The sequence below is a fragment of the Rhinoraja longicauda genome, chromosome 16, assembly GCF_053455715.1.
Source record: "Rhinoraja longicauda isolate Sanriku21f chromosome 16, sRhiLon1.1, whole genome shotgun sequence".
In the NCBI taxonomy this organism is placed as follows: Eukaryota; Metazoa; Chordata; class Chondrichthyes; order Rajiformes; family Arhynchobatidae; genus Rhinoraja; species Rhinoraja longicauda.
The window spans coordinates 9,792,155-9,819,402 of NC_135968.1; the positions used below are offsets into that span (position 1 = coordinate 9,792,155).

At 47.8% G+C, this 27,248-nt stretch overlaps 1 protein-coding gene across 1 annotated transcript in view; it reads right to left on the reverse strand.

The window, feature by feature from the left end:
• pcdh15b (protocadherin-related 15b) overlaps positions 1-27,248 on the reverse strand; it is a 1,128,636-nt gene that overhangs the window by 497,361 nt on the left and 604,027 nt on the right. The window contains exon 5 of the mRNA XM_078413191.1: positions 43-57. Coding sequence (XP_078269317.1) covers positions 43-57 — 15 coding nt within the window. The remainder of the gene's footprint in view (positions 1-42; positions 58-27,248) is intronic.

Genomic DNA, 27,248 nt, shown 5'->3' on the forward strand with positions numbered 1-27,248 from the left:
CACGTAAAAGTCACTGTAAATCTGTGCTATTCACCAGCTTACCCTCAAACTGCCAGTCTGCAGTCAAAGTTCGTTTGGGGGGCAGCACAGCAAAGTGAAAGATAAGAAAGGAGGACAAATTTTCAGTGGATTAAAAAGTGAACATTTGGGTCTCAAAAGTTAAGGCAAGAACAGCGAGGCGCGACCACGCGTAAACCTGCAGCAAAACTCCATTAATCAACAAAGCCGAACGACATTTTCCCACCTGTAGACAATGTTGACCTGGTTACCAAATCCAACTTTAGGCAACTCACCCCAGCAATTTAAAACGAGGTTAGTTACGGAAATGCAAACTAGTATTTATTCACAACCGGGCTGTGGTCAACATTACATTACAGTAAAACCTTGCAATAATGGACCTCTTTATAACGGATTTCGGTTATAGCGAACTGAATCTGTTGTACACTGAATTTGTCGTTTCACGAGAGGACTAGATCGGGTAGATGCACAGAGTCTCTTGCCCAGAGTTGGGGAAATCGAGGACCAGAGGTGAAAAGGTTCAAGGTGAAGGGAAAAAGATCGATTAGGAATCTGAGGGGTAACCTTTTCACACAAAGGGCGGTGGGTGTGTGGAACAAGCTGCCAGAGGAGATAGTTGAGGCTGGGACTATCCCAACGTTTAAGAAGCAGTTAGACAGGTAGTCTGAAGAAGGGTCTCGACCCGAAACGTCACCCATTCCTTCTCTCCCGAGATGCTGCCTGACCTGCTGAGTTACTCCAGCATTTTGTGAATAGACAGGTACATGGATGGGACAGGTTTGGAGGGATATGGACCAGGCACCGGCAAGTGGGACTAGTGTAGCTGGGACATGTTGGCCGGTGTGGGCAAGTTGGGCCGAAGGGCCTGTTTCCATGGTGTGTTGCTCCATGACCCTATGACTCGATGAACGACCACGAGTTGGATGGAGTGATTCTTGGTTTAGTTTTGTTTTAGACATACAGGTAAGCGTGCGTTGATGTGTAGGAAGGAACAGCAGATGCTGGTTCAAACTGAAGATGGACACAAAAAGCTGGAGTAACTCAGCGGGCCAGGCAGCATCTCTGGAGAGAAGGAATGGGCGGCGTTTCGGGCCGAGACCCTTCTTCGAACTGAGAGTCCGGGGAGAGGGAAACCAGAGATTAGTTCTGATTAATTTTACTGATTGCGTGCCTCCTTGCCTCCTTCCCCTCAGCTACCAATAAACTATTCCACATTTGCTTAACATCGGCTGCTTTGATCTGTCATTTTCACACTTTACCCGTCCATGTCTCTGGTTTCCCTCTCCTCTGATTCTCAGTCTGAAGTCACTCACTGAAAGGAAGCATGCAGGTACGGCAGGCAGTGAAGAAAGCCAATGGAATGTTGGCCTTCATAACAAGAGATGTCGAGTGTAGGAGCAAAGAGGTCCTTCTGCAGTTGTACAGGGCCCTAGCGAGCGCACCTGGAGTAAGTACTGTGTGCAGTTTTGGTCTCCAAATTTGAGGAAGGATATTCTTGCTATTGAGGGCGTGCAGCGTAGGTCTACAAGGTTAATTCCCGGAATGGCGGGGCTGTCGTATGTTGAAAGGCTGGAGCGACTAGGCTTGTATACACTGGAATTTAGAAGGATGAGAGGAGATCTTAACGAAACGTATAAGATTATTAAGGGGTTGGACACGTTAGAGGCAGGAAACATGTTCCCAATGTTGGGGGAGTCCAGAACCAGGGGCCACAGTTTAAGAATAAGGGGTTAGGCCATTTAGAACTGAGATGAGGAAAAACTTTTTCAGTCAGAGAGTTGTGAATCTGTGGAATTCTCTGCCTCAGAAGGCAGTGGAGGCCAATTCTCTGAATGCATTCAAGAGAGAGCTGGATAGAGCTCTTAAGGATAGCGGAGTCAGGGGGTATGGGGAGAAGGCAGGAACGGGGTACTGATTGAGAATGATCAGCCATGATCACATTGAATGGCGGTGCTGGCTCGAAGGGCCGAATGGCCTCCTCCTGCACCTATTGTCTATTGTCTATTGTCTATTGTCTATTGTCTATTGTCTATTACCTTTTCATATCTGTGGTTTCCCTCTCCCCTGATTCTCAGTCTGAAGAAGGGTCTCGACCTGAAACGTCACCTATTCCTTGTCTCCAGAGATGCCGTCTGACCCGCTGAGTTACTCCAGCATTTTGTGTCTATCTACTTACTATGCATTGAGGTTACTCTGTTTCTTCCACTGACCTGACTACCGTACAAATAAAAGCTTTTAAAAATACTTTGCATAACTACACATTTAAATTGCGTTTTTGTACCATTTTAGCTTAGTTTAGTTTAGAGGTACAGTGTGGAAACACCGAGTCCACGCTGAGCAGCGATTACCTGCACACTAGTTCTATCCTGCACGCTAGGGGCCATTTACAGTGTGTACAACTGAACTACCACAGTGGTTACTCCCACATTGTACAGACATTGTGACAGTGTGAGGTTTCCCTCGGGCTGTTTTTCCATCGATACTGTACATATTAACCCCCTTTGTTCGGTTACAGCAGACAATCGGTAATAACGGACACCATTTCCCGGGCGGCACGGTGGTAGAGCTGCTGTCTTACAGCGCCAGAGACCCGGGAGCCGGGTTCGATCCCGACTACGGGGGCTCGTCCACACGGAGTTTGCACGTTCTCCCCGTGACCTGCGTGGATTTTCTCCGAGATCTTCAGTTTCCTCCCACACTCTAGCCACAGAGGGAGTACAGCGAAGGTTCACCAGATTGATTCCTGGGATGGCAGGACTTTCATATGAAGAAAGACTGGATAGACTCGGCTTGTACTCGCTGGAATTTAGAAGATTGAGGGGGGATCTTATAGAAACTTACAGAATTCTTAAGGGGTTGGACAGGCTAGATGCAGGAAGATTGTTCCCGATGTTGGGGAAGTCCAGAACCAGGGGTCACAGCTTAAGGATAAGGGGGAAGTCTTTTAGGACCGAGATGAGAAAGTTTTTTTTCACACAGAGAGTGGTGAATCTGTGGAATTCTCTGCCACAGAAGGTCGTTGATGCCAGTTCATTGACTATATTTAAGAGGGAGTTAGATGTGGCCCTTGTGGCTAAAGGGATCAGGGGGTATAGGGAGAAGGCAGGTACGGGATACTGAGTTGAATGGTCAGCCATGATCATATTGAATGGCGGTGCAGGCTCGAAGGGCCGAATGGCCTACTCCTGCACCTATTTTCTATGTTTCTATGTTTCTACTCCAAAGACGAACAGGTTTGTAGGTTAATTGGCTTGGTACGGATGTAAAATTGTCCCCAGTGTGCGTGGAGGATAGTGTTAATGCGCGGGGATCGCTGGTCGGCGCGGACTCGGTGGGTCGAAGGGCCTGTTTCCGCGCTGTACCTCTAAACTAACCTAAATCTCCCCGCCGTGTGGTCCATTATAGCGAGGGTTTACCGTCGTTCAGTTATTGGTGGACAGATATTAGATGAAATGAAAGGATTATATGAAGGTTGTGCAGAGTGCCAGGTTATGGTTAGCGACAGAGAACAGGCAGACAACAGCACATTGCAGTGTGGAGGGAAAAAGAGGTATTGCATTAGGAAGAGGAGTCTCAAGCACTTTGGACAATGGTGTTTTAAATCTTGGTGTTGCGAACATTGCTTCTGACTTAGGGAGGCAAGGCGGCACAGCGGTTGAGCTGCTGCCTGACAGCGCCAGAGACCCGGGTTCAATCCTGACCACGGGTGCTGTCTGTGCGGAGTTTGCACGTTCTTCCTGTGACCGGTTGGGTTTTCTCCGGGTGCTCCGGTTTCCTCCCACATCCCAGAGACGTGTGGGTTTGTAGGTTAGCTAATGGAGTCATACAGTGTGGAAACAGGCCTTCGGCCCAACTTGCCCATACCGTCCAACATGTCCCAGCTACACCACCTTCCCGTGTATAGATCATATCCCTCCAAACCCGTCCTGTCCATGTACCTGTCTAACTTGTTTCTTAAATCTTGGGATAGTCCCTGCCTCAACTACCTTTTTTTTAGTTGGCCTCTGTAAACTGTCCCTGGTGTGCAGGGAGTAGATGCTAACGTGGGATAACATAGAACTAGTGCGACCAGTGTGGACTCGGTGGTCAGTGTGGACTCGGTGGCCAGTGTGGCTCGGTGGCCAGTGTGGACTCGGTGGTCAGTGTGGACTCGGTGGCCAGTGTGGACTCGGTGGTCAGTGTGGACTCGGTGGCCAGTGTGGCTCGGTGGTCAGTGTGGACTCGGTGGCCAGTGTGTGACTCGGTGGCCAGTGTGGCTCGGTGGTCAGTGTGGACTCAGTGGTCAGTGTGTACTCGGTGGCCAGTGTGGACCCAATGGCCAGTGTGGACTCGATGGTCAGTGTGGACTCAGTGGTCAGTGTGGCTCGGTGGCCAGTGTGGACTCGGTGGTCAGTGTGGACTCGGTGGCCAGTGTGGACTCGGTGGCCAATGTGGACCCAATGGCCAGTGTGGACTCGGTGGCCAGTGTGACTCGGTGGCCAGTGTGGACCCGATGGCCAGTGTGACTCGGTGGCCAGTGTGGCTCAGTGGCCAGTGTGGACTCGGTGGCCGGTGTGGACTCGGTGGTCAGTGTGGACTCGGTGGTCAGTGTGGACTCAGTGGCCAGTGTGGACTCGGTGGCCAGTGTGGACTCGGTGGTCAGTGTGGACTCGGTGGCCAGTGTGGACTCGGTGGCCAGTGTGGACTCGGTGGTCAGTGTGGACTCGGTGGTCAGTGTGGACTCGGTGGTCAGTGTGGACTCGGTGGCCAGTGTGGACTCGGTGGCCAGTGTGGACTCGGTGGTCAGTGTGGACTCGGTGGTCAGTGTGGACTCAGTGGCCAGTGTGGACTCGGTGGCCAGTGTGGACTCGGTGGTCAGTGTGGACTCGGTGGTCAGTGTGGACTCGGTGGTCCAAAGGCCCTGCTTCCATGCTGTATCTCTGAACTAAACAAAAAAACTAAACTAAACTTTGGGGAAAAAACAAGAGTTCATGGACACTTCTCAGGAATAGAACGTTTACATAACCAGGGCACTCTCCAAATATATTTCCCCCAGGGCAGAGGTAAAACTGCATCTCGTAACTAAAAGCTATAAAGAAATTGGGGAGGCACAGTGGCGCAGCGGTAGAGTTGCTGTCATACACCACCAGGGGTTCGATCCTGACTACCGGTGCTGTGTGTGCAGAGTTTGTACGTTCTCCCTGTGACTGCATGGGTTTTCTCCGGGTGCCATATTCCAAAGAACGTGCAGGTTTGTCGGTTAATTGGCTTCTGCAAATTGTATATAGTCTCTCATGTGGGGTAGTGTGAGTGCACAGGGTGATTGCTGGGCTGTGCAGAATCGGTGGGCTGAATTGCCTGGTTCCAAGCTATATCTCTAAAGTCTAAGTGGAGAATGGAAGGCAGTGGAGGCCAATTCTCGGAATGCATTCAAGAGAGAGCTAGATTGAGCTCTTAAGGATAGCGGAGTCAGGGGGTATGGGGAGAAGGCAGGAACGGGGTACTGATTGAGAATGATCAGCCATGATCACATTGAATGGTGGTGCTGGCTCGAAGGGCAGAATGGCCTACTCATGCACCTATTGTCTATTGAAACCATGTGATAACACTGAGGAGCAATATTGTACCTGGGAGCCATTGTTTCAGATGTAGAAATACCAAATAAGGAATGGCCTAGAGTGGATGTGGAGAAGATGTTTCCAGTGGTGGGAGAGTCTGGGATCAGAGGGCACTGCCTCAGCATAAAAGGACGTACAGTTAGAATGGACAATGAAGAGGAGGAATTCCTTTAGCCAGAGAGTAGTAAATCTGTGGAATTCATTGCCGCAGACTGTTGTGGAGGCCGTCGATGGGTATTTTTACAGCAGAGATCGATAGGCTCTTGATTAGTAAGGGCGTCAAAGGTTATGGGGAGAAGGCAAGAGAATGGGGTTGAGAAGGGAAGATAGATCAGCACATGATCGAATGGCGAAGTAGACTTGATGTACCGAATGGCCAAATTCTGCTCCTAGAACTTATGAATATATGAACTGAGGCAGGAGAATGGCCTAATTCTGCTCCTATGACTCATAAGAGATAGTAGTAGAATTAAACCATTTGGCCCATCGAGTCTACTCCGCCATTCAATCAAGGCTGATCTATCTCTCCCTCCTAACCCCATTCTCCTGCCTTCTCCCCATAACCTCTGACACCCGCACTGATCAAGAATCTATCTATCTCTGCCTTAAATATATCCACTAATTTTGCCTCCTCGGGCTTCTGTGGTAAAGAATTCCACAGATTCACCACCCTCTGACTAAAGAAATTCCTCCTCATCTCCTTCCTAAAAGAATGTCCTTTAATTCTGAGGCTGTGACCTCTCGTCCTAGACTCTCCCACTAGTGGAAACATCCTCTCCACATCCACTCCATCCATTATAAACCTATGAAAGCAACTGGAAAGTGTCTCAAGCAAAACACAGATAGTGAGCAAAAGCAAACGACGAAATTGCACGATATTAAAATAAAATAAAATAAAGCAAAACCATTACTTTATGATTATTCGCTGCGAAAGGTTTTGATATATTCAATCGATTTTTACGATATCATTAACTCTTCCGAAAAGTCAGTCGAAGGCCTCTGATATCAGTATCATAACAGGGAATTTTATTGTGCTCTTGTGAAGTCTGTGCCAACCTCTCGGCATGGTGCGTTTCCCAGGAGAAGATTAATGAATTCATCTTCAAAAGCCAAGATCTACAGCTGAGGCACAAAGCTCGGACACTGCACACACCAGCCACAACTTCATCAAAACCTATCTCCCATCTCCATCGATCGGAGCTGAGAGTTGGCACTCATAAGGTCATAAGATTATCAGTGATCGGAGCAGAATTAGGCCATTCGGCCCATCAAGTCTACTCCGCCATTCAGCCATGGCTGATCAATCTCTCCCTCCTGACCTCATTCTCCTGCCTTCTCCCCATAAACCCTAATCAAGAATCTATCCATCTGCAAACGGTGGACAGCCATTTGCAGATGGATTGTAATCATGTACAGTCTATCTGCTGACTGGTTAACACGCGACAAAATCTTTTCACTGTACCTCGGTACAGGTGACAATAAACTAAATAAAACAGACCTGTTGGGATTTGACACTCTTTGTGTTGGGGGACAATAAAGCATCACAGTTAGCTTGTGTGAGAAAAAAATGCCAGCTTTAGTTTAGTTGAGTTGAATTTAGAGATACCGTGTGGAAACAGGCCCTTCGGCCCACCGAGTCTGCACCGGCTTTCTCCATCGCTGCTCCCACCCTCTGGAACTCACTACCTCAAACCATCAGAGACTCCTCCTCACTCACCACATTCAAAACATCACTGAAGTCTCATCTGTTCAACACTGCCTTCAACCACTGACCGTCGCTCCACCTTATTCTTCCTTTTCTGTTCGTTTACCTATTTATTTTTATGTCTTATTTACCATGTAAAGCGTCTTTGAGTGTCCAGAAAAGCGCTATACAAATGTAATGTATTATTATTATTATTATTAACGCTACCCTACATGCACTGGGGACAATGTACACTTACACCAAGCCAATTAACCTGCAAACCTGTACATCTATGGAGTGAGGGAGGAAACCAAAGGTGGTGGACAAAACCCCCACGCAGGTCACGGGGAGAACGTACAAACTCCGCAAAGATAGCACCCGTGGTCGGGATCGAACCCGGGTCTCCGGCGCTGCAAGCGCTGTCAGGCAGCAACTTTACCGCTGTGCCACCGTGGCCGCCCCTCAGTTGGTGAGCCCCTTAGTTCGTCGCGCAGGCTCCGGAAATGGTCCGTCACACTGACAGACCCGGCGTCTCATCGCTCGCAACTCATCTGGGATGTGGAGCCCAGCAGAGGCACTGGGATACACACAATAGACAATAGACAATAGGTGCAGGAGGAGGCCATTCGGCCCTTCGAGCCAGCACCGCCATTCAATGTGATCATGGCTGATCATTCTCAATCAGAACCCCGTTCCTGCCTTCTCCCCATACCCCCTGACTCCGCTATCCTTAAGAGCTCTATCCAGCTCTCTCTTGAATGCATTCAGAGAATTGGCCTCCACTGCCTTCTGAGGCAGATAATTCCACAGATTCACAACTCTCTGACTGATTTTTTTTTTCCTCATCTCAGTTCTAAATGGCCTACCCCTTATTCTTAAACTGTGGCCCCATGTTCTGGACTCCCCCAACATTGGGAACATGTTTCCTGCCTCTAACGTGTCCAACCCCTTAATAATCTTATACGTTTCGATAAGATCTCCTCTCATCCTTCTAAATTCCAGTGTATACAAGCCTAGTCGCTCCAGTCCCGCCATTCCGGGAATTAACCTAGTAAACCTACGCTGCATGCCCTCAATAGCAAGAATATCCTTCCACAAATTTGGAGACCAAAACTGCACACAGTACTCCAGGTGCGGTCTCACACGGGCCCTGTACAACTGCAGAAGGACCTCTTTGCTCCTATACTCAACTCCTCTTGTTATGAAGGCCAACATTCCATTGGCTTTCTTCACTGCCTGCTGTACCTGCATGCATCCTTTCAGTGACTGATGCACTAGGACACCCAGATCTCGTTGTACGTCCCCTGTTCCTAACTTGACACCATTCAGATAATACTCTGCCTTCCTATTCTTACCACCAAAGTGGATAACCTCACACTTATCCACATTAAACTGCATCTGCCATGCATCCGCCCACTCACACAACCTGTCCAAGTCACCCTGCAACCTCATAGCATCTTCCTCACATTTCACACTGCCACCCAGCTTTGTATCATCTGCAAATTTGCTAATGACCTCTCTCTCTCTCTCTCTCTCTCTCTCTCTCTCTCTGAGGGTCAAGCAATCCCTCTTGCATCCCAGTTAATTGTGCGTTCCTGCAAAGGACGAGAAGTCACTACATTGCTTTCAAACCACGGGGACCAGGCCACTCGTTGGTTTTCTTTTAATCTAAAATTATTGCTCCGAACCCTGTGTCACCTGGAGTCTGATGTACTGCTCTATTCCTGCCACTCCATCTCACAGTTTAAGGATAAGGGGGAAGTCTTTTAGGACTGAGATGAGAACGTTTTTTTTTCACACAGAGAGTGGTGAATCTGTGGAATTCTCTGCCACAGAAGGTAGTTGAGGCCAGTTCATTGGCTATATTTAAGAGGGAGTTAGATGTGGCCCTTGTGGCTAAAGGGATCAGGGGGTATGGAGAGAAGGCAGGTACGGGATACTGAGCTGGATGATCAGCCATGATCATATTGAATGGAGGTGCGTACAGGCTCGAAGAGCCGAATGGCCTACCCCTGCACCTATTTTCTATGTTTCTATGTTTCTAAATGGAATGAAATAGGGTCGGCACGGTGGCGCAGCGGTAGAGTTGCTGCCTTATGGCGCCAGAGACCCGGGTTCGATCCCGACCACCGGTGCTGTCTGCACGGAGTCCCCCGTGTGACCTGCAAGGGGTTTTCTCCGGGAGCTCCAGACATAGGTCCAGCCTTGGTACTGTTAGTTTAGGTTGAGAGATACAGCCTGGAAACAGGCCCACTGAGTCCAGGCCGACCTACGGTCACCCCAAGCACTAGCTCTTTCCTCCACACAAGGGACAATTTACAGAGGCCAATTCACCTAAGGACCTGCACGTCTTTGGAGTGTGGGAGGAAACCGGAGCACCCGACGAAATCCCACGCCAGTCAAGGGGAGAGCGTAAACACTGTGTACAGACAGCACCCGTGGTCAGGATCGAACCCGGGTCTCTGGCGCCGTGAGGCAGCAACTCTGCCAGCCCAAAGATATCAACTTCAGAGCCAGGCTTTTGGAGAGGCTGAGGCCATCAAACAAAATGCACTGAGGGCATGAAGAAAGAAATTACTTCATACCATACGGATTTTGTTTTGAATCATGGAGAATCGTGCTGGGGAATAGCAGGTGTGTCACAAGACAGCAGCCGGATATCACCCATTCACACTTCAGAAGACCTTGGATTCCCCCACGTGGCCTGCACGGTGGCACAATAGACAATAGACAATAGGTGCAGGAGGAGGCCATTCGGCCCTTCGAGCCAGCACCACCATTCAATGTGATCATGGCTGATCATTCTCAATCAGTACCCCGTTCCTGCCTTCTCCCCATACCCCCTGACTCTGCTATCCTTAAGAGCTCTATCCAGCTCCCTCTTGAATGCATTCAGAGAATTGGCCTCCACTGCCTTCTGAAGCAGAGAATTCCACAGATTCACAACTCTCTGACTGAAAAAGTTTTTCCTCATCACAGTTCTAAATGGCCTACCCCTTATTCTTAAACTGTGGCCCCTTGTTCTGGACTCCCCCAACATTGGGATCATGTTTCCTGCCTCTAACGTGTCCAACCCCTTAATAATCTTATACGTTTCGATAAGATTGGCACAGCGGTAGAGTTGCTACCTTGCAGCGCCAGAGACACGTGTTCGATCCCGACCACGGGTGCTTGTCTGTACGGAGCTTGTACGGTCTCCCCGTGACCTGCGTGGGTTTTCTACAGGAGCTCCGGTTTCCTCCCACACTCCAAAGACGTGCAGATTTGTAGGTTAATTGGCTTCGGTAAAAATTGAAAATTGTCCCGAGTGTGTGTTGGATAGTATTAGTGCACGGGGATCGCAGGTCAGGGCGGACTCAGTGGGCCGAAGGGCCTGTTTCCACGCTGTACCTCCACCCTAAAACTAAACCGAACTGAACTAAACATGCACTGTCAAATTAAAAACACGTCCAGAAGGTGGGATGTTGGCATATCCACCTCCCTGCTCTATCGCCATTAGATGAAACAGTGGAGTATCAGGATGCATTTTGTTCACATGGAAATGTGAGAAGAACGCGGACAGTGGTGCAGCAGGTAGAGCTGCCGCCTCACAGCGCCAGGGGCCCGGGGTCGACCCTGACCTCGGGTGACGTCCGTGCACAGTCCGCACGTTCCCCCCGTGACCGCGGGGGTTTCTTCCGGCTGCTCCGGTTTCCTCCTGCGTCCCAAAGGCGTGCTGGTTAAAGTGGTTTCTGTAAATTGCCCAGAGTGGGTGAGAAAGTGGGATAACATACAACTAGTGTGAATGGGTGATCGATCGATGGTCGGCATGGATTCGGTGGGCCGAAGGGCCTGCTTCCAAGCTGCATCTCGAAACTAAATCAAACCAAAAACAATGAATGCGTTGAAGTGACTCACAGGCACAAAGCAGTCAGCTAATGGCTGGACTTATATAAATCCTTGAGAGGAATAATTGATCTAAATATAGTTAGTCTGTGTCAGACAAACTGATCTCGTTCATTCTCAAAACTGCCTATCACAACAGATAGGTGCCTGGTAATGAATTTTTAGTGATACTCATGACTCATAGATTGAAAGTAGTTGCATTAATTTATAAAATGTGCTTCACACGCTCAAGACGATGTTTGATGGCCATTAATAGACTTCCCCAGATACCGTTCAAGATTTGCTGATGACACATTGCCTTCAGGGTAAGGCCATATTAAAGCACCTCATGCAAATAGCAATATCCGACCACTGAGAAACTTTGAAGGTCACACCACGTAAACCGGTCAACTGATTGGAGCAAAACACAAAGTGCCGGAGGAACTCAGCAAGTCAGGCAGCATCCGTGGAGGGGAATAGACAGGTGGCGTTTTGGGGGTTCAGACTGTTCAATCTGACTTGAACAGTTAGTTCAAGCATCAAGAGTGTTTTATTGCCATACGTCCCAAGATAGGACAATGAAATTCTTTTTTTGCAGCACCACAGCAGAATATGTAAATATAGTGCGCGATAGCAATATAATTAATGAGAAAAAAAGTTCATATTCAAACTTTTACGCGACTAACTTTCCTGAATGATTCACATGTATATATGTGTGTGCATATTTATATATATACTAGACAAAGTGGGCCCGTTGGGCCCATTCCCCGCTCCCCCATTCTCTCGTGCCCCATCCCCACTCTTACACTCCCCACACTCTCCCCTTTGGCCCGTCCTCTTAGGGTTTCCATTGTATCCGGGAGGGGGTGAGGGAGTGAAGGGGGGAGGGAGGGGGGGAGGGTGATGAGAGATGGGGTGGTATTTGTGGAGGGAGGGAGGTGTGGGGAGAGAGGGGGGGAGGGAGGGATGGGGGAGAGGGGAGGGATATGGACCTCCCCTTTTCCCAGTACCCAGCAATACAGGCTGAACTGGCAGCGGTAGAGTTGCTGCCTCGCAGCGCCAGAGACCCGGGTTCGATCCTGGCCACAGGTGCTATCTGTCTCCGGGTATATATACGTATATATATATATGTATGTGTATATATGCACACATATATATTTGTGTGTGTATGTGTATATATATATATATATATATATATATATATATATATATATATATATATATACTAGACAAAGTGGGCCCGTTGGGCCCATTCCCCGCTCCCCCATTCTCTCGTGCCCCATCCCCACTCTTACACTCCCCACACTCTCCCCTTTGGCCCGTCCTCTTAGGGTTTCCATTGTATCCGGGAGGGGGTGAGGGAGTGAAGGGGGGAGGGAGGGGGGGAGGGTGATGAGAGATGGGGTGGTATTTGTGGAGGGAGGGAGGTGTGGGGAGAGAGGGGGGGAGGGAGGGATGGGCATATTTATATATATATATGTGTGTGTGTGTGTCTACATGTATGTGTGTATATGTATCTATATTTATATATCTATATATATATATATCTATATATATATCTATATATATATATGCATATATATGAATGTGTGTCTGTGTATATATATATGTGTGTGTGTGTGTGTGTATATAAGAAAATAACTGCAGATGCTGCTACAAATCGAAGGTATTTATTCACAAAGTGCTGGAGTAACTCAGCAGGTCGTGCAGCATCTCGGGAGAGAAGTAAATCAAACTAAAAACAATGAATGCGTTGAAGTGACTCACAGGCACAAAGCAGTATATATATACTGAAGAAGGATCTCGACCCGAAATGTCACCCAATCCTTCTCTCCAGAGATGCTGCCAGTCCCGCTGAGTTACTCCAGCATTTTGTGTCTACCCGATAAACATATATATGTGTATATATATATATATATTTATGTGTGTGTGTGTGTGTGTATGAGCCTATGTATAAATATAAATATATATATATATATATATATATATATATATATATATATACATATGTAATTCAGGAAAGTTAGTGATGTAAATATGTGAAGGAACCAATCTAGACTGTTATCCAACTGGTCCCCATTCACGTACACCTCAGTGTGTTTATTTTTAGATTAGATCATGCAACTGAAATCTGCCTTCAGTATTTTTTCTGATAAAGAACATAGACCATAAAACAGTGTAGCACAGGAACGGGCCCTTTGTCCCGCAGTATTTGTGCTGAATATGATCCCATTTGCATGTACATGGTCTTTATTCCTCCATTCCCTGCAACTCCATGTGTCTGCCTTAAAACCTTCGTAAACGCCACTATCGTATCTGCCTCGGCCACTACCCCTGGCAGTACGTTCCTGCTACACTCTGTGTATAAAATCTTACCCGTGCATCTCCATTAGACTTTGACCCTCTCACCTTATAGCTATGCCCTCTAATGCTGGACACCCTGGGGAAAAGGTTGTGACTCTCGACTCTATCTATGCCTCTTTATATACTTTTGTTTTAGATTAGTTTAGAGAAACAGACCCTTTGGTCCACCGAATCCGCTCCGACCAGCAATCCGCGACCATTAACACTATCCTACCCACACCAGGGACGATTTACGCTTATACCAAGCCAATTAACCCTCAAACCTGTACGTCTTTGGAGGAAACCGATGATCTCGGAGAAAACCCTTGCAGGTCACAGGGGTAATGTACAAACTCCGTACAGACAGCGCCCGTAATCGGGATTGAACCCGGATCTCTGGCGCTGCTAGCGTTGTAAAGCAGCAACTCTACCGTTGCTCCACTTGTATCAGGTCTCCCCACAACCTCTGACGTTCCAGAGGCAATTAGATTCATTTTCTAAAGGCTGTTGGAAAGTGAAATTTCAAGCTTTATAAACTTTCCAACCAATTCATGGACTTCAGAACTGCCAGCTCCAAGTTGTATGGTTTCAGTTCAAATTGATTCGGCCATTTGAATTTGCAACCTTAATCCAGAATCAAATGAACTTCTGAAGTTTGGAGTAAATACATATGTTTGGGGATATATTGCTACTTCACAAAATGGCCATTTTAAATCCTGAAAGACGATTTTTTTTTTCTTGAAACCGTCAGATTTTTTTCAACAAATAATTATCTCAAAAATGATTCCTTAACAAGCTCGTTGAATCAGGTGTGACTATAGTTTTTAAATGGCATTCTGAGCCATAATTAAAACGGTTCTGGCTTCAAAATACTCATTTCATGTGTGAAGTAAAGTCTAATTTGCTCAGCATAATTATTTCTGAATTCCTGCTTCCGAAGACATTGTTCTTAAGGACAGAATCCCCCTCATTCTCACCTTCCACCCCACCAGCCAACGGATCCAACAAATCATCCGCCAACATTTCCGTCACCTACAACGGGACCCCACCACTGGCCATATCTTCCCATCCCCTCCCCTTTCTGCGTTCCGCAGAGACCGTTCTCTCCGTAACTCCCTGGTCCACTCGTCCCTTCCTACCCAAACCACCTCAACCCCGGGCACTTTCCCCTGCAACCGCACGAAATGCAACACCTGTCCCTTTACCTCCCCCCTCAACTCCATCCAAGGACCCAAACAGTCTTTCCAGGTGAGACAAAGGTTCACCTGCACCTCCTCCAACCACATCTATTGCATCCGCTGCTCTAGATGTCAACTTATTTACATCGGCGAAACCAAGCGCAGGCTCGGCGATCGCTTCGCTGAACACCTGCGCTCGGTCAGCATTAATCAAACTGATCTCCCGGTGGCCGAGCACTTCAACTCCCCCTCCCATTCCCAGTCTGACCTTTCTATCATGGGCCTCCTCCAGTGCCATAGTGAGGCCCGCCGGAAATTGGAGGAACAGCAACTCATATTTCGCCTGGGCAGTTTGCAGCCCAGTGGTATGAACATCGACTTCTCCAACTTTAGATAGTTCCTCTGTCCCTCTCTTCCCCTCCTCCTTCCCAGATCTCCCTCTATCTTCCTGTCTCCACCAATATCCTTCCTTTGTCCCGCCCACCCGACATCAGTCTGAAGAAGGGTCTCGACCCGAAACGTCACCCATTCCTTCCCTCCCGAGATGCTGCCTGACCTGCTGAGTTACTCCAGCATTTTGTGAAAAAATACCTACGATTTGTACCAGCATCTGCAGTTATTCTCTTATACATATTGTTCTCAAGGGCGATAGAGTTGCTGCCTGACAGCGCCAGATGCCCCAGTTCGATCCTGACCACAGTACAGAGTCTGTACGGAGTTTGTACGTTCTCCCCGTGACCTGCGTGGAGACGATTCTACTAGCCTCATAATCAAATCCCTACGGCATGTAGTACTTTGTTTCTTCATGCCCTCACTCCGTTTTGTTTGATGGCCTCAGCCTCTCCAAAAGCCCGGCTCTGGAGTTGATATCTTTGGAGCGGTAGAGTTAACAGTTCAACAGTTCAACAACAGAGCTTTATTTGTCATTCGGTACCAAGGTACCGAACGAAACTACATAGCAGTCACACACAAAGAACACAACACACATGACCCCAACACAAACGTCCATCACAGTGACTCCAAACACCCCCTCACTGTGATGGAGGCAACAAAACTTCCACTCTCTACCCCCACGCCCACGGACAGACAGCTCGTCCCCGACCGACCCGCACAGTCCCCGCAAGGGGATGGAAGTCCCCGCGGGGAGTCCCCTTACGGCGCCGGAGACCCGGGTTCAATCCCGACTAATGGCTGCAAGGTGTTTGTACATTCTCCCCGTGACCCGCGTGGGTTTTCTCCGAGATTGTTCCCAATGTATGGGGAGAAGGCAGGAACGGGGTACTGATTGAGAATGATCAGCCATGATCACATTGAATGGCGGTGCTGGCTCGAAGGGCCGAATGGCCTCCTCCTGCACCTATTGTCTATTGTCTATTGAGATCTTTGGTTTCTTCCCACACCCCAAAGACGTACAGGTTTGTAGGTTAATTGGCTTGGAATAAATGTCTTAAAAAATGTGACTAGGATAACGTTAATGTGCGGGTATCGCTGGTCGGTGCGGACTCGGTGGGCAGAAGGGCCTATTTCTGCGCAGTATCTCTAAGCTAAACCAAAAAAAGTAAGGTTTATAATGTTTCAGCTTCTCCACTAATATCATGTTTTGTGTCCCATGGTGTTTTCACTCTTTAAAATAATACTGCTCCTTGGTTTGGTGACAAGTGATAATGATTCAACGTGATTATCTGCTTGGCAAAGTGATTATGACTGGATAACCAGACCTAACCAAACCCAACGCTTTATCGGAAACACAGTCAGTTGAGTCAGGATCCTAGCTTGGACAATAGACAATAGACAATAGGTGCAGGAGGAGGCCATTCGGCCCTTCGAGCCAGCACCGCCATTCAATGTGATCATGGCTGATCATTCTCAATCAGTACCCCGTTCCTGCCTTCTCCCCATACCCCCTGACTCCGCTAACCTTAAGAGCTCTATCTAGCTCTCTCTTGAATGCATTCAGAGAATTGGCCTCCACTGCCTTCTGAGGCAGAGAATTCCTCATTGGAGATGAGGCCGAAAACAGTGAATCTTGTCCTGTTTTGTTTTTAATCATCATCATTAGTTTTAGTTTAGAGATTCAGGTCCTACTAACCACCGCGTCCACACCAACCATCAATCACCTCTTTACACTGGTTTAGTTTAGGCTAGTTTAGTTTGGAGATACAACGTGGAAACAGGCCCTTCGGCCCACCGGGTCCGTGCTGACCAACGATCCCCGCACATTAACTCTATCCGACGCACACTAGGGACAATTGGTACATCAGCCAAGCCCATTTAGCTACATACCTGTACGTCTTTAGACTGTGGGAGGAAACTGAAGATCCTGGAGAAAACCCACGCAGGTCACGAGGAAAACGTACAAACTCCGTACAGACCGCACCCGTAGTCGGGATTGAACCGGGGTCTCCGGCGCTGCAAGCGCTGTGAGGCAGAAACTCTACCGCTGCGCCACTGTGCCGCCCACAATGGTTCTATGTTATCCCACAGTCTCACAGCAACCGAGACCCAGTTTCTTTGCTGACACTCGGGTGTTGTCTGTGTGGAGTTTGCATGTTCTCTCTTTGGGCGCGTGGGTTTCTTCCGGGTGCAAAGGTTACCTTCTCTGTGTGAGGTTGTTTTACGCTCGTATGTCCCGCAACGGGAGAATGGGAATTCTTACTTGCAGGCAGCGGTGCCAGCAACAGGTTTGGAACCACAGTACCAGAGATTCCATGCAGAACAAAAACTCTCAATGGGAATGAGAAGATCCACAACATGGTCATCATTGCTAGACACAAAACGCTGGCGTAACTCAGCGGGACAGGCAGCATCTCTGGAGAGAAGGAAATGGGAGACGTTTCGGGTCGAGACCCTTTGTCGGACTGAGAGTCAGGGGAGTGGGCGGTACAGAGATAAAACGCAGTCGGAGACAGTAAGACTGGTGGGAGAACTGGGAGGGAGAGGGGGTGGAGAGAAAGGGAAAGCAAGGGGTACTTGAAGTTAATCATGAATCAATCAATTAATTAATTAATTAATTGATTAATGGCGATCGTTGCAACTTGCAATCTCCCCCTCCTTGGGCCCCATTACACTGCTACTGACTGTAAAAGCCAGATTGTTTCTTCCCAGCTGTTATCAGGAAACTGAACCGTCCTCTCACCAACAAGACCTCCCATCTACCTCATTGGAGACCTCCCTTCAAAGGCAGAAGGCCTGACGTGCTGTGTCCCAGTACCCACCAAACTTTTACACTCCGTACACATCATCTTTCATCAGACTTTATCTTGCACTAATCCTGCACTTATCCCCTTTGTCCTGTATCTGTACACCGTGGACGGCTTGATTATAATTTATCGAGAGTCTTTTCGTTGACTGGATAACATGCAACAAGAAATATATTGTTCTAACTAGATGCCCAGAGTCTCGTGCCCTGAGTTGGGGGAATCGAGGACCGGACATAGGTTTAAGTTGAAGGGGTAAAGATTGAATAGGAATCAGAGGGGTAACTTTGTCCACACAAAGGGTGGTGGGTACATGGAACGAGCTGCCAGATGAGGCTGGGACTATCCCACCATTCAAGAAGCAGTTAGAAAGGTACATGGATAGGACAGGTTCTGGAGGGATATGGACCAAATGCTGGCAGGTTGGACTAGTACAGCTGGGACATGTTGGGCCGAAGGGCCTGTTTGCATCACTCTATGACTCTAAGTTATCCCACTTCGTTACACTTGACAATAATAAGGTAAACTACACTGTGAAGAATGTAACTGTCTCATCAGCGTGACTTTGGCACATATCCAACAATAGACTGTAATGCTAAAGATCTGAAAGACATCTAAACCTGACACCTTCGCCGAGCCGCATAAACGAGTGTTTATTAGTTCGCTTTGAAAAGCTGATGGGCTATTTCACTTTGCAATTCTGTGGTATGTAATTATTTATCAATATGGTTCCGGCTCTGCCTTGCAGAGCTGACAACGCATTGATCTCAAGACTTAAAAGATTCGGAATGCCAACCGCAAGATTACAAGTGTGGCACTGAAGAAATGTCACTTCCATTTACTGCATGACCCCAATCAGTAGCTGAACAGCCTGCTTATTTGTGAAGGGAAAAGTACATTTATTTGGAATATCAAATCACTGGGTCCAACACACAAACCCTTGTGTTAAAAAAGACACATGCAAAGAATAACAGATCTTGGTTCCCATTTTAAACTAGATCGAGTCACCAAGGCAGGACCACAAGGAGAAACTTCCACAGTGTCATCAAAAAAATATTAATAAAATTTAAGGATGACTTAATGGTGCAGTTGGTAGAGCTGTTGCCTCACATCACCAGTAGGTTTGCCAACTGTCCCGTATTAGCTGGGACATCCCGTATATTGGGCTAAATTGGTTTGTCTCGTACAGGACCGCCCTTGTCCCGTATTAGGCCCGGGGGACACTGTAGGCCCGGACACTGTAGGCCCAGGGGCCGCTGAAGGCCCGGACAGTGTAGGCCCGGAGGCCCGGGCGCCGCCTAATGGATGTTGCGCAGCAACCCGCCTCCTGACCCGGGCAGCCGCCATTGGTGGAGCAGGAGCACGTGGCCGCTGGATGGGTGAGGTCACATGGGGCGCGGGGCGGTGACGTCACCATTTGTCCCTTATTTTGAGAGTGAGAAAATTGGCAACCCTGACCACCAGGGACCCGGGTGCGATTGAATTCAGGTGCTGACATCAAGTGCTGTCTGCGTGGGTTTCCTCAGGATGCTCCGGTTTCTTCCAACATCCCAAAGATGTTTGGGTGTGTCGGTTAAATGGCCCATCGTATACAGGGAAAGTGGGATAACTTATAACAGATCTCGGCGAGGTGAAGGGTCCTTTGCCATGTTGTATCTCTGAACTCCAATAGAGAAATATGAAATGTCCACTGGAGCATCATTTATTTATCACCATCTTTTGTTATGAAATGTCTCGGAATCAATAATTATATCTTTGTTTGCGATCTAACATTTTACTCCGGTGATATTACATTCCAAGTCGGCATGACATCAGAAAATTGAGCCTTTATTTCATTAACAGTGGAAGGAATAGCAGTCCCATGTGGCAATGAATCTCTCGGATTCATCTGACTGAAGAAATTCCTCCTCATCTCCTTTCTAAAGGTATGTCCTATTATTCTGAGGCTAACACCTCTGGCCTAAGACCTGTACAATTACCTGCAAGTAAGAATGTCATTGTTCTATCTGGGACATCTGTATACTAAAGCTCTCGTTTATTTGTTTGTTTGTTCCTGAACTACAGCCAAAACTGTACAAGATAACATAGAAACATAGAAAATAGGTGCAGGAGTAGGCCATTCGGCCCTTCGAGCCTACACCGCCATTCAATATGATCATGGCTGATCATTCAGCTCAGTAGCCTGTACCTGCCTTCTCTCCATACCCCCTGATCCCTTTAGCAAAAAGGGCCACATCTAACTCCCTCTTAAATATAGCCAATGAACTGGCCTCAACTACCTTCTGTGGCAGAGAATTCCACAGACTCACCACTCTCTGTGTGAAGAAATGTCTTCTCATCTCGGTCCTAACGCGACTATTTTAGGTCCATCTTACTCACCGTCGTCCCTTTGGTGCTAATGGAAGAAGTTTAATTGAAATTGGTGTTATATTATTAAAGTTATTCACATTTTAAAATTTAAATTGATCTCCTACGGAGGGAGGAAGGGAGGAGGGGGGATAAGGGGGTTGAGGGGGATAGAGTGGGGGGAGGGGAAGGGGATGGGAGGGGAGGTGTGGAGGAGGGATCAAGGGGGAAGAGGGAGGTGGAGGGCGAGAGGAGGGGGGGGCGGTAGGGAGAGGGGAAGGTAGGGGGAAGGGAGGGGAGGGGAGGGTAGGGAGGGAGGGAAGGGGGGAGGAGAAGGGGAGGGGGAGAGAGGAGTGAGGGGAGGGGTGGGGGGGGAGAGGGTGCTGCACCAATGCAGCAAAGGTTTGGGCCCAACGGGTCCACTTGGACTAGTATGACAAGAAAAACCCTCTCGACTCTCTCACTCGTGGGAACATCCTCTCCACATCTGCTCCATCCAGGCCTTTCACTATTCTGTTTGTTTCAATGAGGTCCCCCCTCATCCTCCTAAACTCCAGCGAGTACAGGCCCAGTGTCATCAAATGCCCATCATATGTTAACCCACTCGTTCCTGGGATCATTCTCGTAAACCTCCTCTGGACCCTCTCCAATGCCAGCACATCCTTCCTCAGATATGGGGCCCATACCTGCTCATGTAGGGCCCGTACCTGCTCATAATACTCCAAAATGCAGTCTGACCACCGCATTGTAAAGCACATCCCTTTATCTATGCATCGCATACAAGGTGAACAACTACTGCACTTAGAATTTGTGCAAACATTTTTAGTACAGGATTCTTCATGGCTGCACTTAAAATATAGCTTGGATTGGTGAACAGTGAAATGATGTAATTACCAGCTAATCCTTTTATTTTCCACATAAAAGTTCCATTCCAAAGGAATTCTCCTCCCTCTTAGTAAAAAAAAGGGTGTCACGGTGGCGCAGCGGTAGAGTTGCTGCCTTACAGTGCTTACAATGCTAGAAACCTGGGTTCGATCCCGACTACAGGTGCTGCCTGTGCGGGGTTTGTACGTTCTCCCCGTGACCGCGTGGGTTTTCTCCGAGATCTTCGGTTTCCTCCCACACTCCAAAAAAGTGCCGTTTGTAGGTTAATCGGCTTGGCATTAACGTAAATTGCCCCCTAGTGTGTGCGTGTAGGATAGTATTAGTGTGCGGGGGTCGCTGGTCGGCGCCGACTCGGTGGGCCGAAGGGCCTGTTCTAATGCTGTATCTCCAAACTAAACTAAACTAAACTCAGAAGCTGCCACCTACCTCCATTATTCGTTTTTATAAACATTTCAGCTGGATGGTTTCATCCTTGACCTGGCTGCAGAATACAAGCATTGCATTAATATGAAAACTCCCTGGGTCCTTGACAATTCGAGGCAGCAGTAGCCTGAGGAACAAAACCAACAAGAAAGGCAGTCTACAGTGCCAACAATCCCATGGCTATCCTCTCAACATGTTTGCTGCCGGCGTTTTGAATACAATCAGTTGTTGTTATCCTCTCCAGCTCCAGATGTACTCAATATTCACCTCGTGAAAGGTACAAAACCAGATGGTTTAAACCTATTTTAGAACATAAGGAGCATTCAAAGTGTTTTTTTTAAAAACATTTTAATTTTGTTGCATATATTAATTCTAACTGCTCTATAATTACAGCAGTTGTAAATAATGTTGGAATTAATGCGTTTTAATAAATCTAATGATCGTGCCGTTTATTTTCCAGGAAGCATTCTCAGAAACCAGGTATTTTGTAAAGTATTTAAGTAACCTTTTAAGATTGCAATGCTTAGAGAAAGAATAATATGCTAACTAGGGGAGAACCCAAGTGGGCGGCCTGGTGGCGCAGCGGCAGAGTTGGTGCCTTGCAACGCCAGAGATCAGGGTTCGATCCTGACTTCGGATGATGTCTGTACAGAGTTTAAACGTTCTCCCTGTGACCACGTGGGTTTTCTCCAGGTGCTCCGGTTTCCTCCCATGCTCCAAAGATGTAAGGGCTTGTAAATTAAATGGCTTCCGAGAAAATTGTCAATTGTCCCTAGTGCGTAGTAGGATAGTGCTACTGTATGGGGTGATCGCTGGTCGGTGCGGACTCGGTGGGCCGAAGGGCCTCTAAACTCTAAAGACTGAAGAATTCTACGTTTGGTTTTTCATTTGCTTGGTGGGATAACAGACCATGTCTCGGAGTTAGACACAAATTGGTGGAGTAACTCAGCGGGACGGGCAGCATCTCTGGAGAGAAGGAACGGGTGACATTTCGGGCCGAGACCCTTCTTCAGACTGAGAGTCAGGGGAGAGGGCTCACGTCTCAGATTTGTCTGCGAAAGTCTTAGCCCTGTGGCCAATTCAAGAACCAAACACAGTGGCAGAGAAAAGCCAAAGCTGTATCTCTAATATCTGAAGTTTGAAACCGAAAAATAAGTTATAGAATTATAGAAAATAGGTGTAGGCCGTTCGGCTCTTCGAGCCAGCACCGCAGTTCAATATGATCATGGCTGATCAACCAAAATCAGTACCCTGTTCCTGTTTTCTCCCCATATCCCTTGATTCCGTTAGCCCTAAGAGCTATATCTAACTCTCTTGGAAACATCCAGTGAATTGGTCTCCACTGCCTTCTGTAGCAGAGAATTCCATCTCAGTTCTAAATGGCCTACCCCTTATTCTTAAACTGTGACCCCTGGTTCTGGACTCGCCCAACATCGGGAACATTTTTCCTGCATCTAGCCTGTCCAATCCCTTAAGAAATGTATATGCTTCGAAAAGATCCCCTCTCATGCTTCTAAATTCCAGTGAACATAAGCCCAGTCGACCCATTCTTTCATCATATGTCAGTCCCGCCATCCCGGGAATTAACCTGGTGAACCTACGCTGCACTCCATCAATAGCAAGAATGTCCTTCCTCAAATTAGGAGACCAAAATTGCACACAATACTCCAGCTGCGGTCTCACCAGGGCGATGTACAACTACGATTGGACCTCCTTGCTCCTAAACTCAAATGCTCTTGCAATGAAGGCCAACATGCCATTAGCTTTCTTCACTGCCTGCTGTACCTGCGTGCTTACTTTCAGTGACTGATGTACAAGCACATCCAGGTCTCGTTGCACCTCCCCTTCTCCTAATCTGACACCATTCAGATAATAATCTGCCTTCCTGTTCTTGCCACCAACGTGGATAAACTCACATTTATCCACATTATACTGCATCTGCCCACTCACCCAACCTATCCAAGTGACCCTGCAGCCTCATAGCATCCTCATCGCAGCTCACACTGCCACCCAGCTTTGTGTCATCCGCAAACTTGGAGATGTCACATTTAATTCCTTCGTCTAAATCATTAATATATATTGTAAATAACTGGGGTCCCAGCACCGAGCCTTGCGGCACCCCACTAGTCACTGCTTGCCATTCTGAAAATCAGCCGTTAATTCCTCCTCTTTGCTTCCTGTCTGCCAACCAGTATTCTATAGCCATATCAATAACCTACCGCCAATACCATGTGCTCTAGATTTTCCACACTAATCTCTAGTGTGGGGACCTTGTCATAGGCTTTTTGAAAGTCCGGATACATCAAAGGCTTTTTGAAAGTACAGATACAAGTCCAGAGATCTTCGGTTTCCTCTCCACTCCAAAGACGTAGAGGTATGTAGTTAAATTGGCTTGGTAAATGTAAAAATTGTCCCACGTGTGTGTAGGATCGTGTTAATATGCGGGGATCGCCAGTCGGCACAGACCCGGTGGGCTGAAGGGCCTGTTTCCACGCTGGATCTCTAAACTAAACTAAATTAAACTAGACACAAAGTGCTGGAGTAACTCAGCGGGTCAGGCAGCATCTCTGGAGCAAACGGATGGGTCAGAGGTTTCGGGTCGGATCCCTTCTTCAGACTGAAAGTGGGGGGGGGGGGGAAGGGGACACTGGAGGTAGGTAAAGGCCAGAAAAAAATCAGGGCCGACAACAGATGACCAAGGAAGAGGTGGAGCCCACAATGGCCCATTGTTGGCTGGGGAAGAGGTGGTAATGAAGGGATACAGGGATGTGAACAGTGGAACTAGTAGGACAACTAGGCTGGCCTTTCTGTCCTGGGCCTCCTCCAATGTTACATGCAAATTGGAGGAACAGCACGTCATGTTTTGCTTGGGCAGCTTACAACCCAGTGGCATGAACGTTGATTTCTCTAATTTCAAGTAACCCTTGCATTCCCTCCCTTTCTCCGTTCCCCCACCCTAGTCGGCCTGCTCAGTTCCCACTATTTACCTTAATATAAACCAGCATCTGCAGTTCCTTCCTGAATCAACAGAAGATGGAAACAAGGAAACGCAGATGCTGGTTTACACAAAAGGACACAAAGTGCTGGAGTAACTCAGTGGATCAAGCAGCATCGCTGGAGAACGTGGTGAGGTGACTTTTCGGGTCGGGGCCCTTCTTCAGACTGATGTAGGGCAGTAGAGCATCGGGGATCACGGACAGAGAGGAGTGACAGAGGGTCTAACAGAACTCTCGGTGGAGAAAGGAGAACGTCTCTCTATTGAGGGCGTGCAGCGTAGGTTTACTAGGTTCATTCCCAGAATGGCGGGACTTTCATATGTTGAAAGACTGGAGCGACTAGGCTTGTATACACTGGAATTTAGAAGGATGAGAGGAGATCTTATCGAAACGTATAAGATTATTAAGGGGTTGGACACGTTAGAGGCAGGAAACATGTTCCCAATGTTGGGGGAGTCCAGAACAAGGGGCCACAGTTTAAGAATAAGGGGTAGGCCATTTAGAACTGAGATGAGGAAAAACTTTTTCAGTCAGAGAGTTGTGAATCTGTGGGATTCTCTGCCTCAGAAGGCAGTGGAGGCCAATTCTCTGAATGCATTCAAGAGAGAGCTGGATAGAGCTCTTAAGGATGGCGGAGTCAGGGGGTATGGGGAGAAGGCAGGAACGGGGTACTGATTGAGAATGATCAGCCATGATCACATTGAATGGCGGTGCTGGCTCGAAGGGCCGAATGGCCTCCTCCTGCGTCTATTGTCTATTGTCTATTGTCTATTGTCTATTGTCTTCAAAGTTGGGATACCGTGAGGAGATCTCGCAGTGAAGCAGTCAAAACATAGAAACAAGGAACCGCAGACGCTGGTTCAGGACAGAAAGTGCTGGAGTAACTCAGCAGGTCAAGCAGCACCTCTGGAGATGGACGGAAAATGCTGCAGTAACTCAGCGGGTCAGGCGGCATCCCTGGAGATCAAGGATAGGCGACATTTCGGGTCGGGACCCTTCTTCCGACTCAATCTGTTCAGATTCAATACGCCCGCTGAGTTACTCCGGCGTGTTGCGTCCATCTTGGGGAGGCCAGCCCCCGCGGTTCTGTGCCACTAAAATCAAGAGCATCTCTGGAGAACGCGGGCGATGGAATGTAGCTGTGAACGCCACGTCGTGAGGGGTGGGTGCTTCCGAAAACCTGAGCTGGAAGGAATTTAGCACAGGACTTTAGATTTAGATTTATTTAGAGATACAGCGCTGAAACAGGCCCTTCGGCCCACCGGGTCCGCGCTGCCCAGCGATCCCCACACATTAACACTATCCTACACCCTAGGGACAATTTTTACATTTGCCCAGCCAATTAACCTACATACCTGTACGTCTTTGGAGACTTGACAACAACGCTCTGAGGAAGAGCACTGCTGAGGAGAGGCAAGGACGGAAGTTGAAACAGGAGAAGGGGAAGGGTGCAGGATGAATAGGGTCAAGAGTGTTTTATAGTCATACTAGACCAAGTGCACCCTTTGGGCCCAAACCTCTCCTGCATTTGTGCAGCACCCTCACCTCCCCCCTCCTCCCTCCTCACCCTCCCCCCCACTCCATCCCCCTCAATCCCCCTTATCCTGCCTCTTCGTCCCATCTCCCCCCCTCCCACCTCCCTCCCTAGGAGATAGATTCAAACTTTAAAATGTGAATAACTTCAAAAATATAACACCGATTTCAATGAAACTTCTTCCATTAGCACCAAAGGGACGATGGTGAGTAAGGTGGGCCGACAATTGTGTACCATTTTGGCTGTAGTTAGAAACATTGAAACATAGAAAATAGGTGCAGGAGTAGGCCATTCGGCCCTTCGAGCCTGCACTGCCATTCAATATGATCATGGCTGATCATCCAACTCAGTATCCCGTACCTGCCTTTTCTCCATACCCCCTGATCCCTTTAGCCACAAGGGCCACATCTAACTCCCTCTTAAATATAGCCAATGAACTGGCCTCAACTACCTTCTGTGGCAGAGAATTCCACAGATTCACCACCCTGTGTGAAAAAAAAGTTCTCATCTCGGTCCTGAAAGACTTCCCCCTTATCCTTAAACTGTGACCCCTTGTTCTGAACTTCCCCAACATCGGGAACAATCTTCCTGCATCTAGCCTGTCCAACCCCTTACGAATTTTGTAAGTTTCTATAAGATCCCCCCTCAATCTTCTAAATTCCAGCGAGTACAAGCCGAGTCTATCCAGTCTTTCTTCATATGAAAGTCCTGCCATCCCAGGAATCAATCTGGTGAACCTTCTCTGTACTCCCTCTATGGCAAGAATGTCTTTCCTCAGATTTGGAGACCAAAACTGTACGCAATACTCCAGGTGTGGTCTCACCAAGGCCCTGTACAACTGCAGCAGAACCTCCCTGCTCCGATACTCAAATCCCCTCGCTATGAATGCCAACATACCATTCGCTTTCTTCACTGCCTGCTGCACCTGCCTAGTTTAGGAACAAACAAACAAACAAACGAGAGTTTTAGTATTTAGATGTGCCAGATCGAACACTGAAATTCTTACTTGCAGCGGCAAAACAGAATATGTAAACACAGTAAGGTGTAAACAATATAATAAACGAGAGAAAAAAAAGTTCAGTGTGTGTATATATATATATGCATACTGTGCATGCTGTGTGTGTATATAAATATATACATAGATCATATATATATATATATATATATGTGTGTGTGTGTGTAT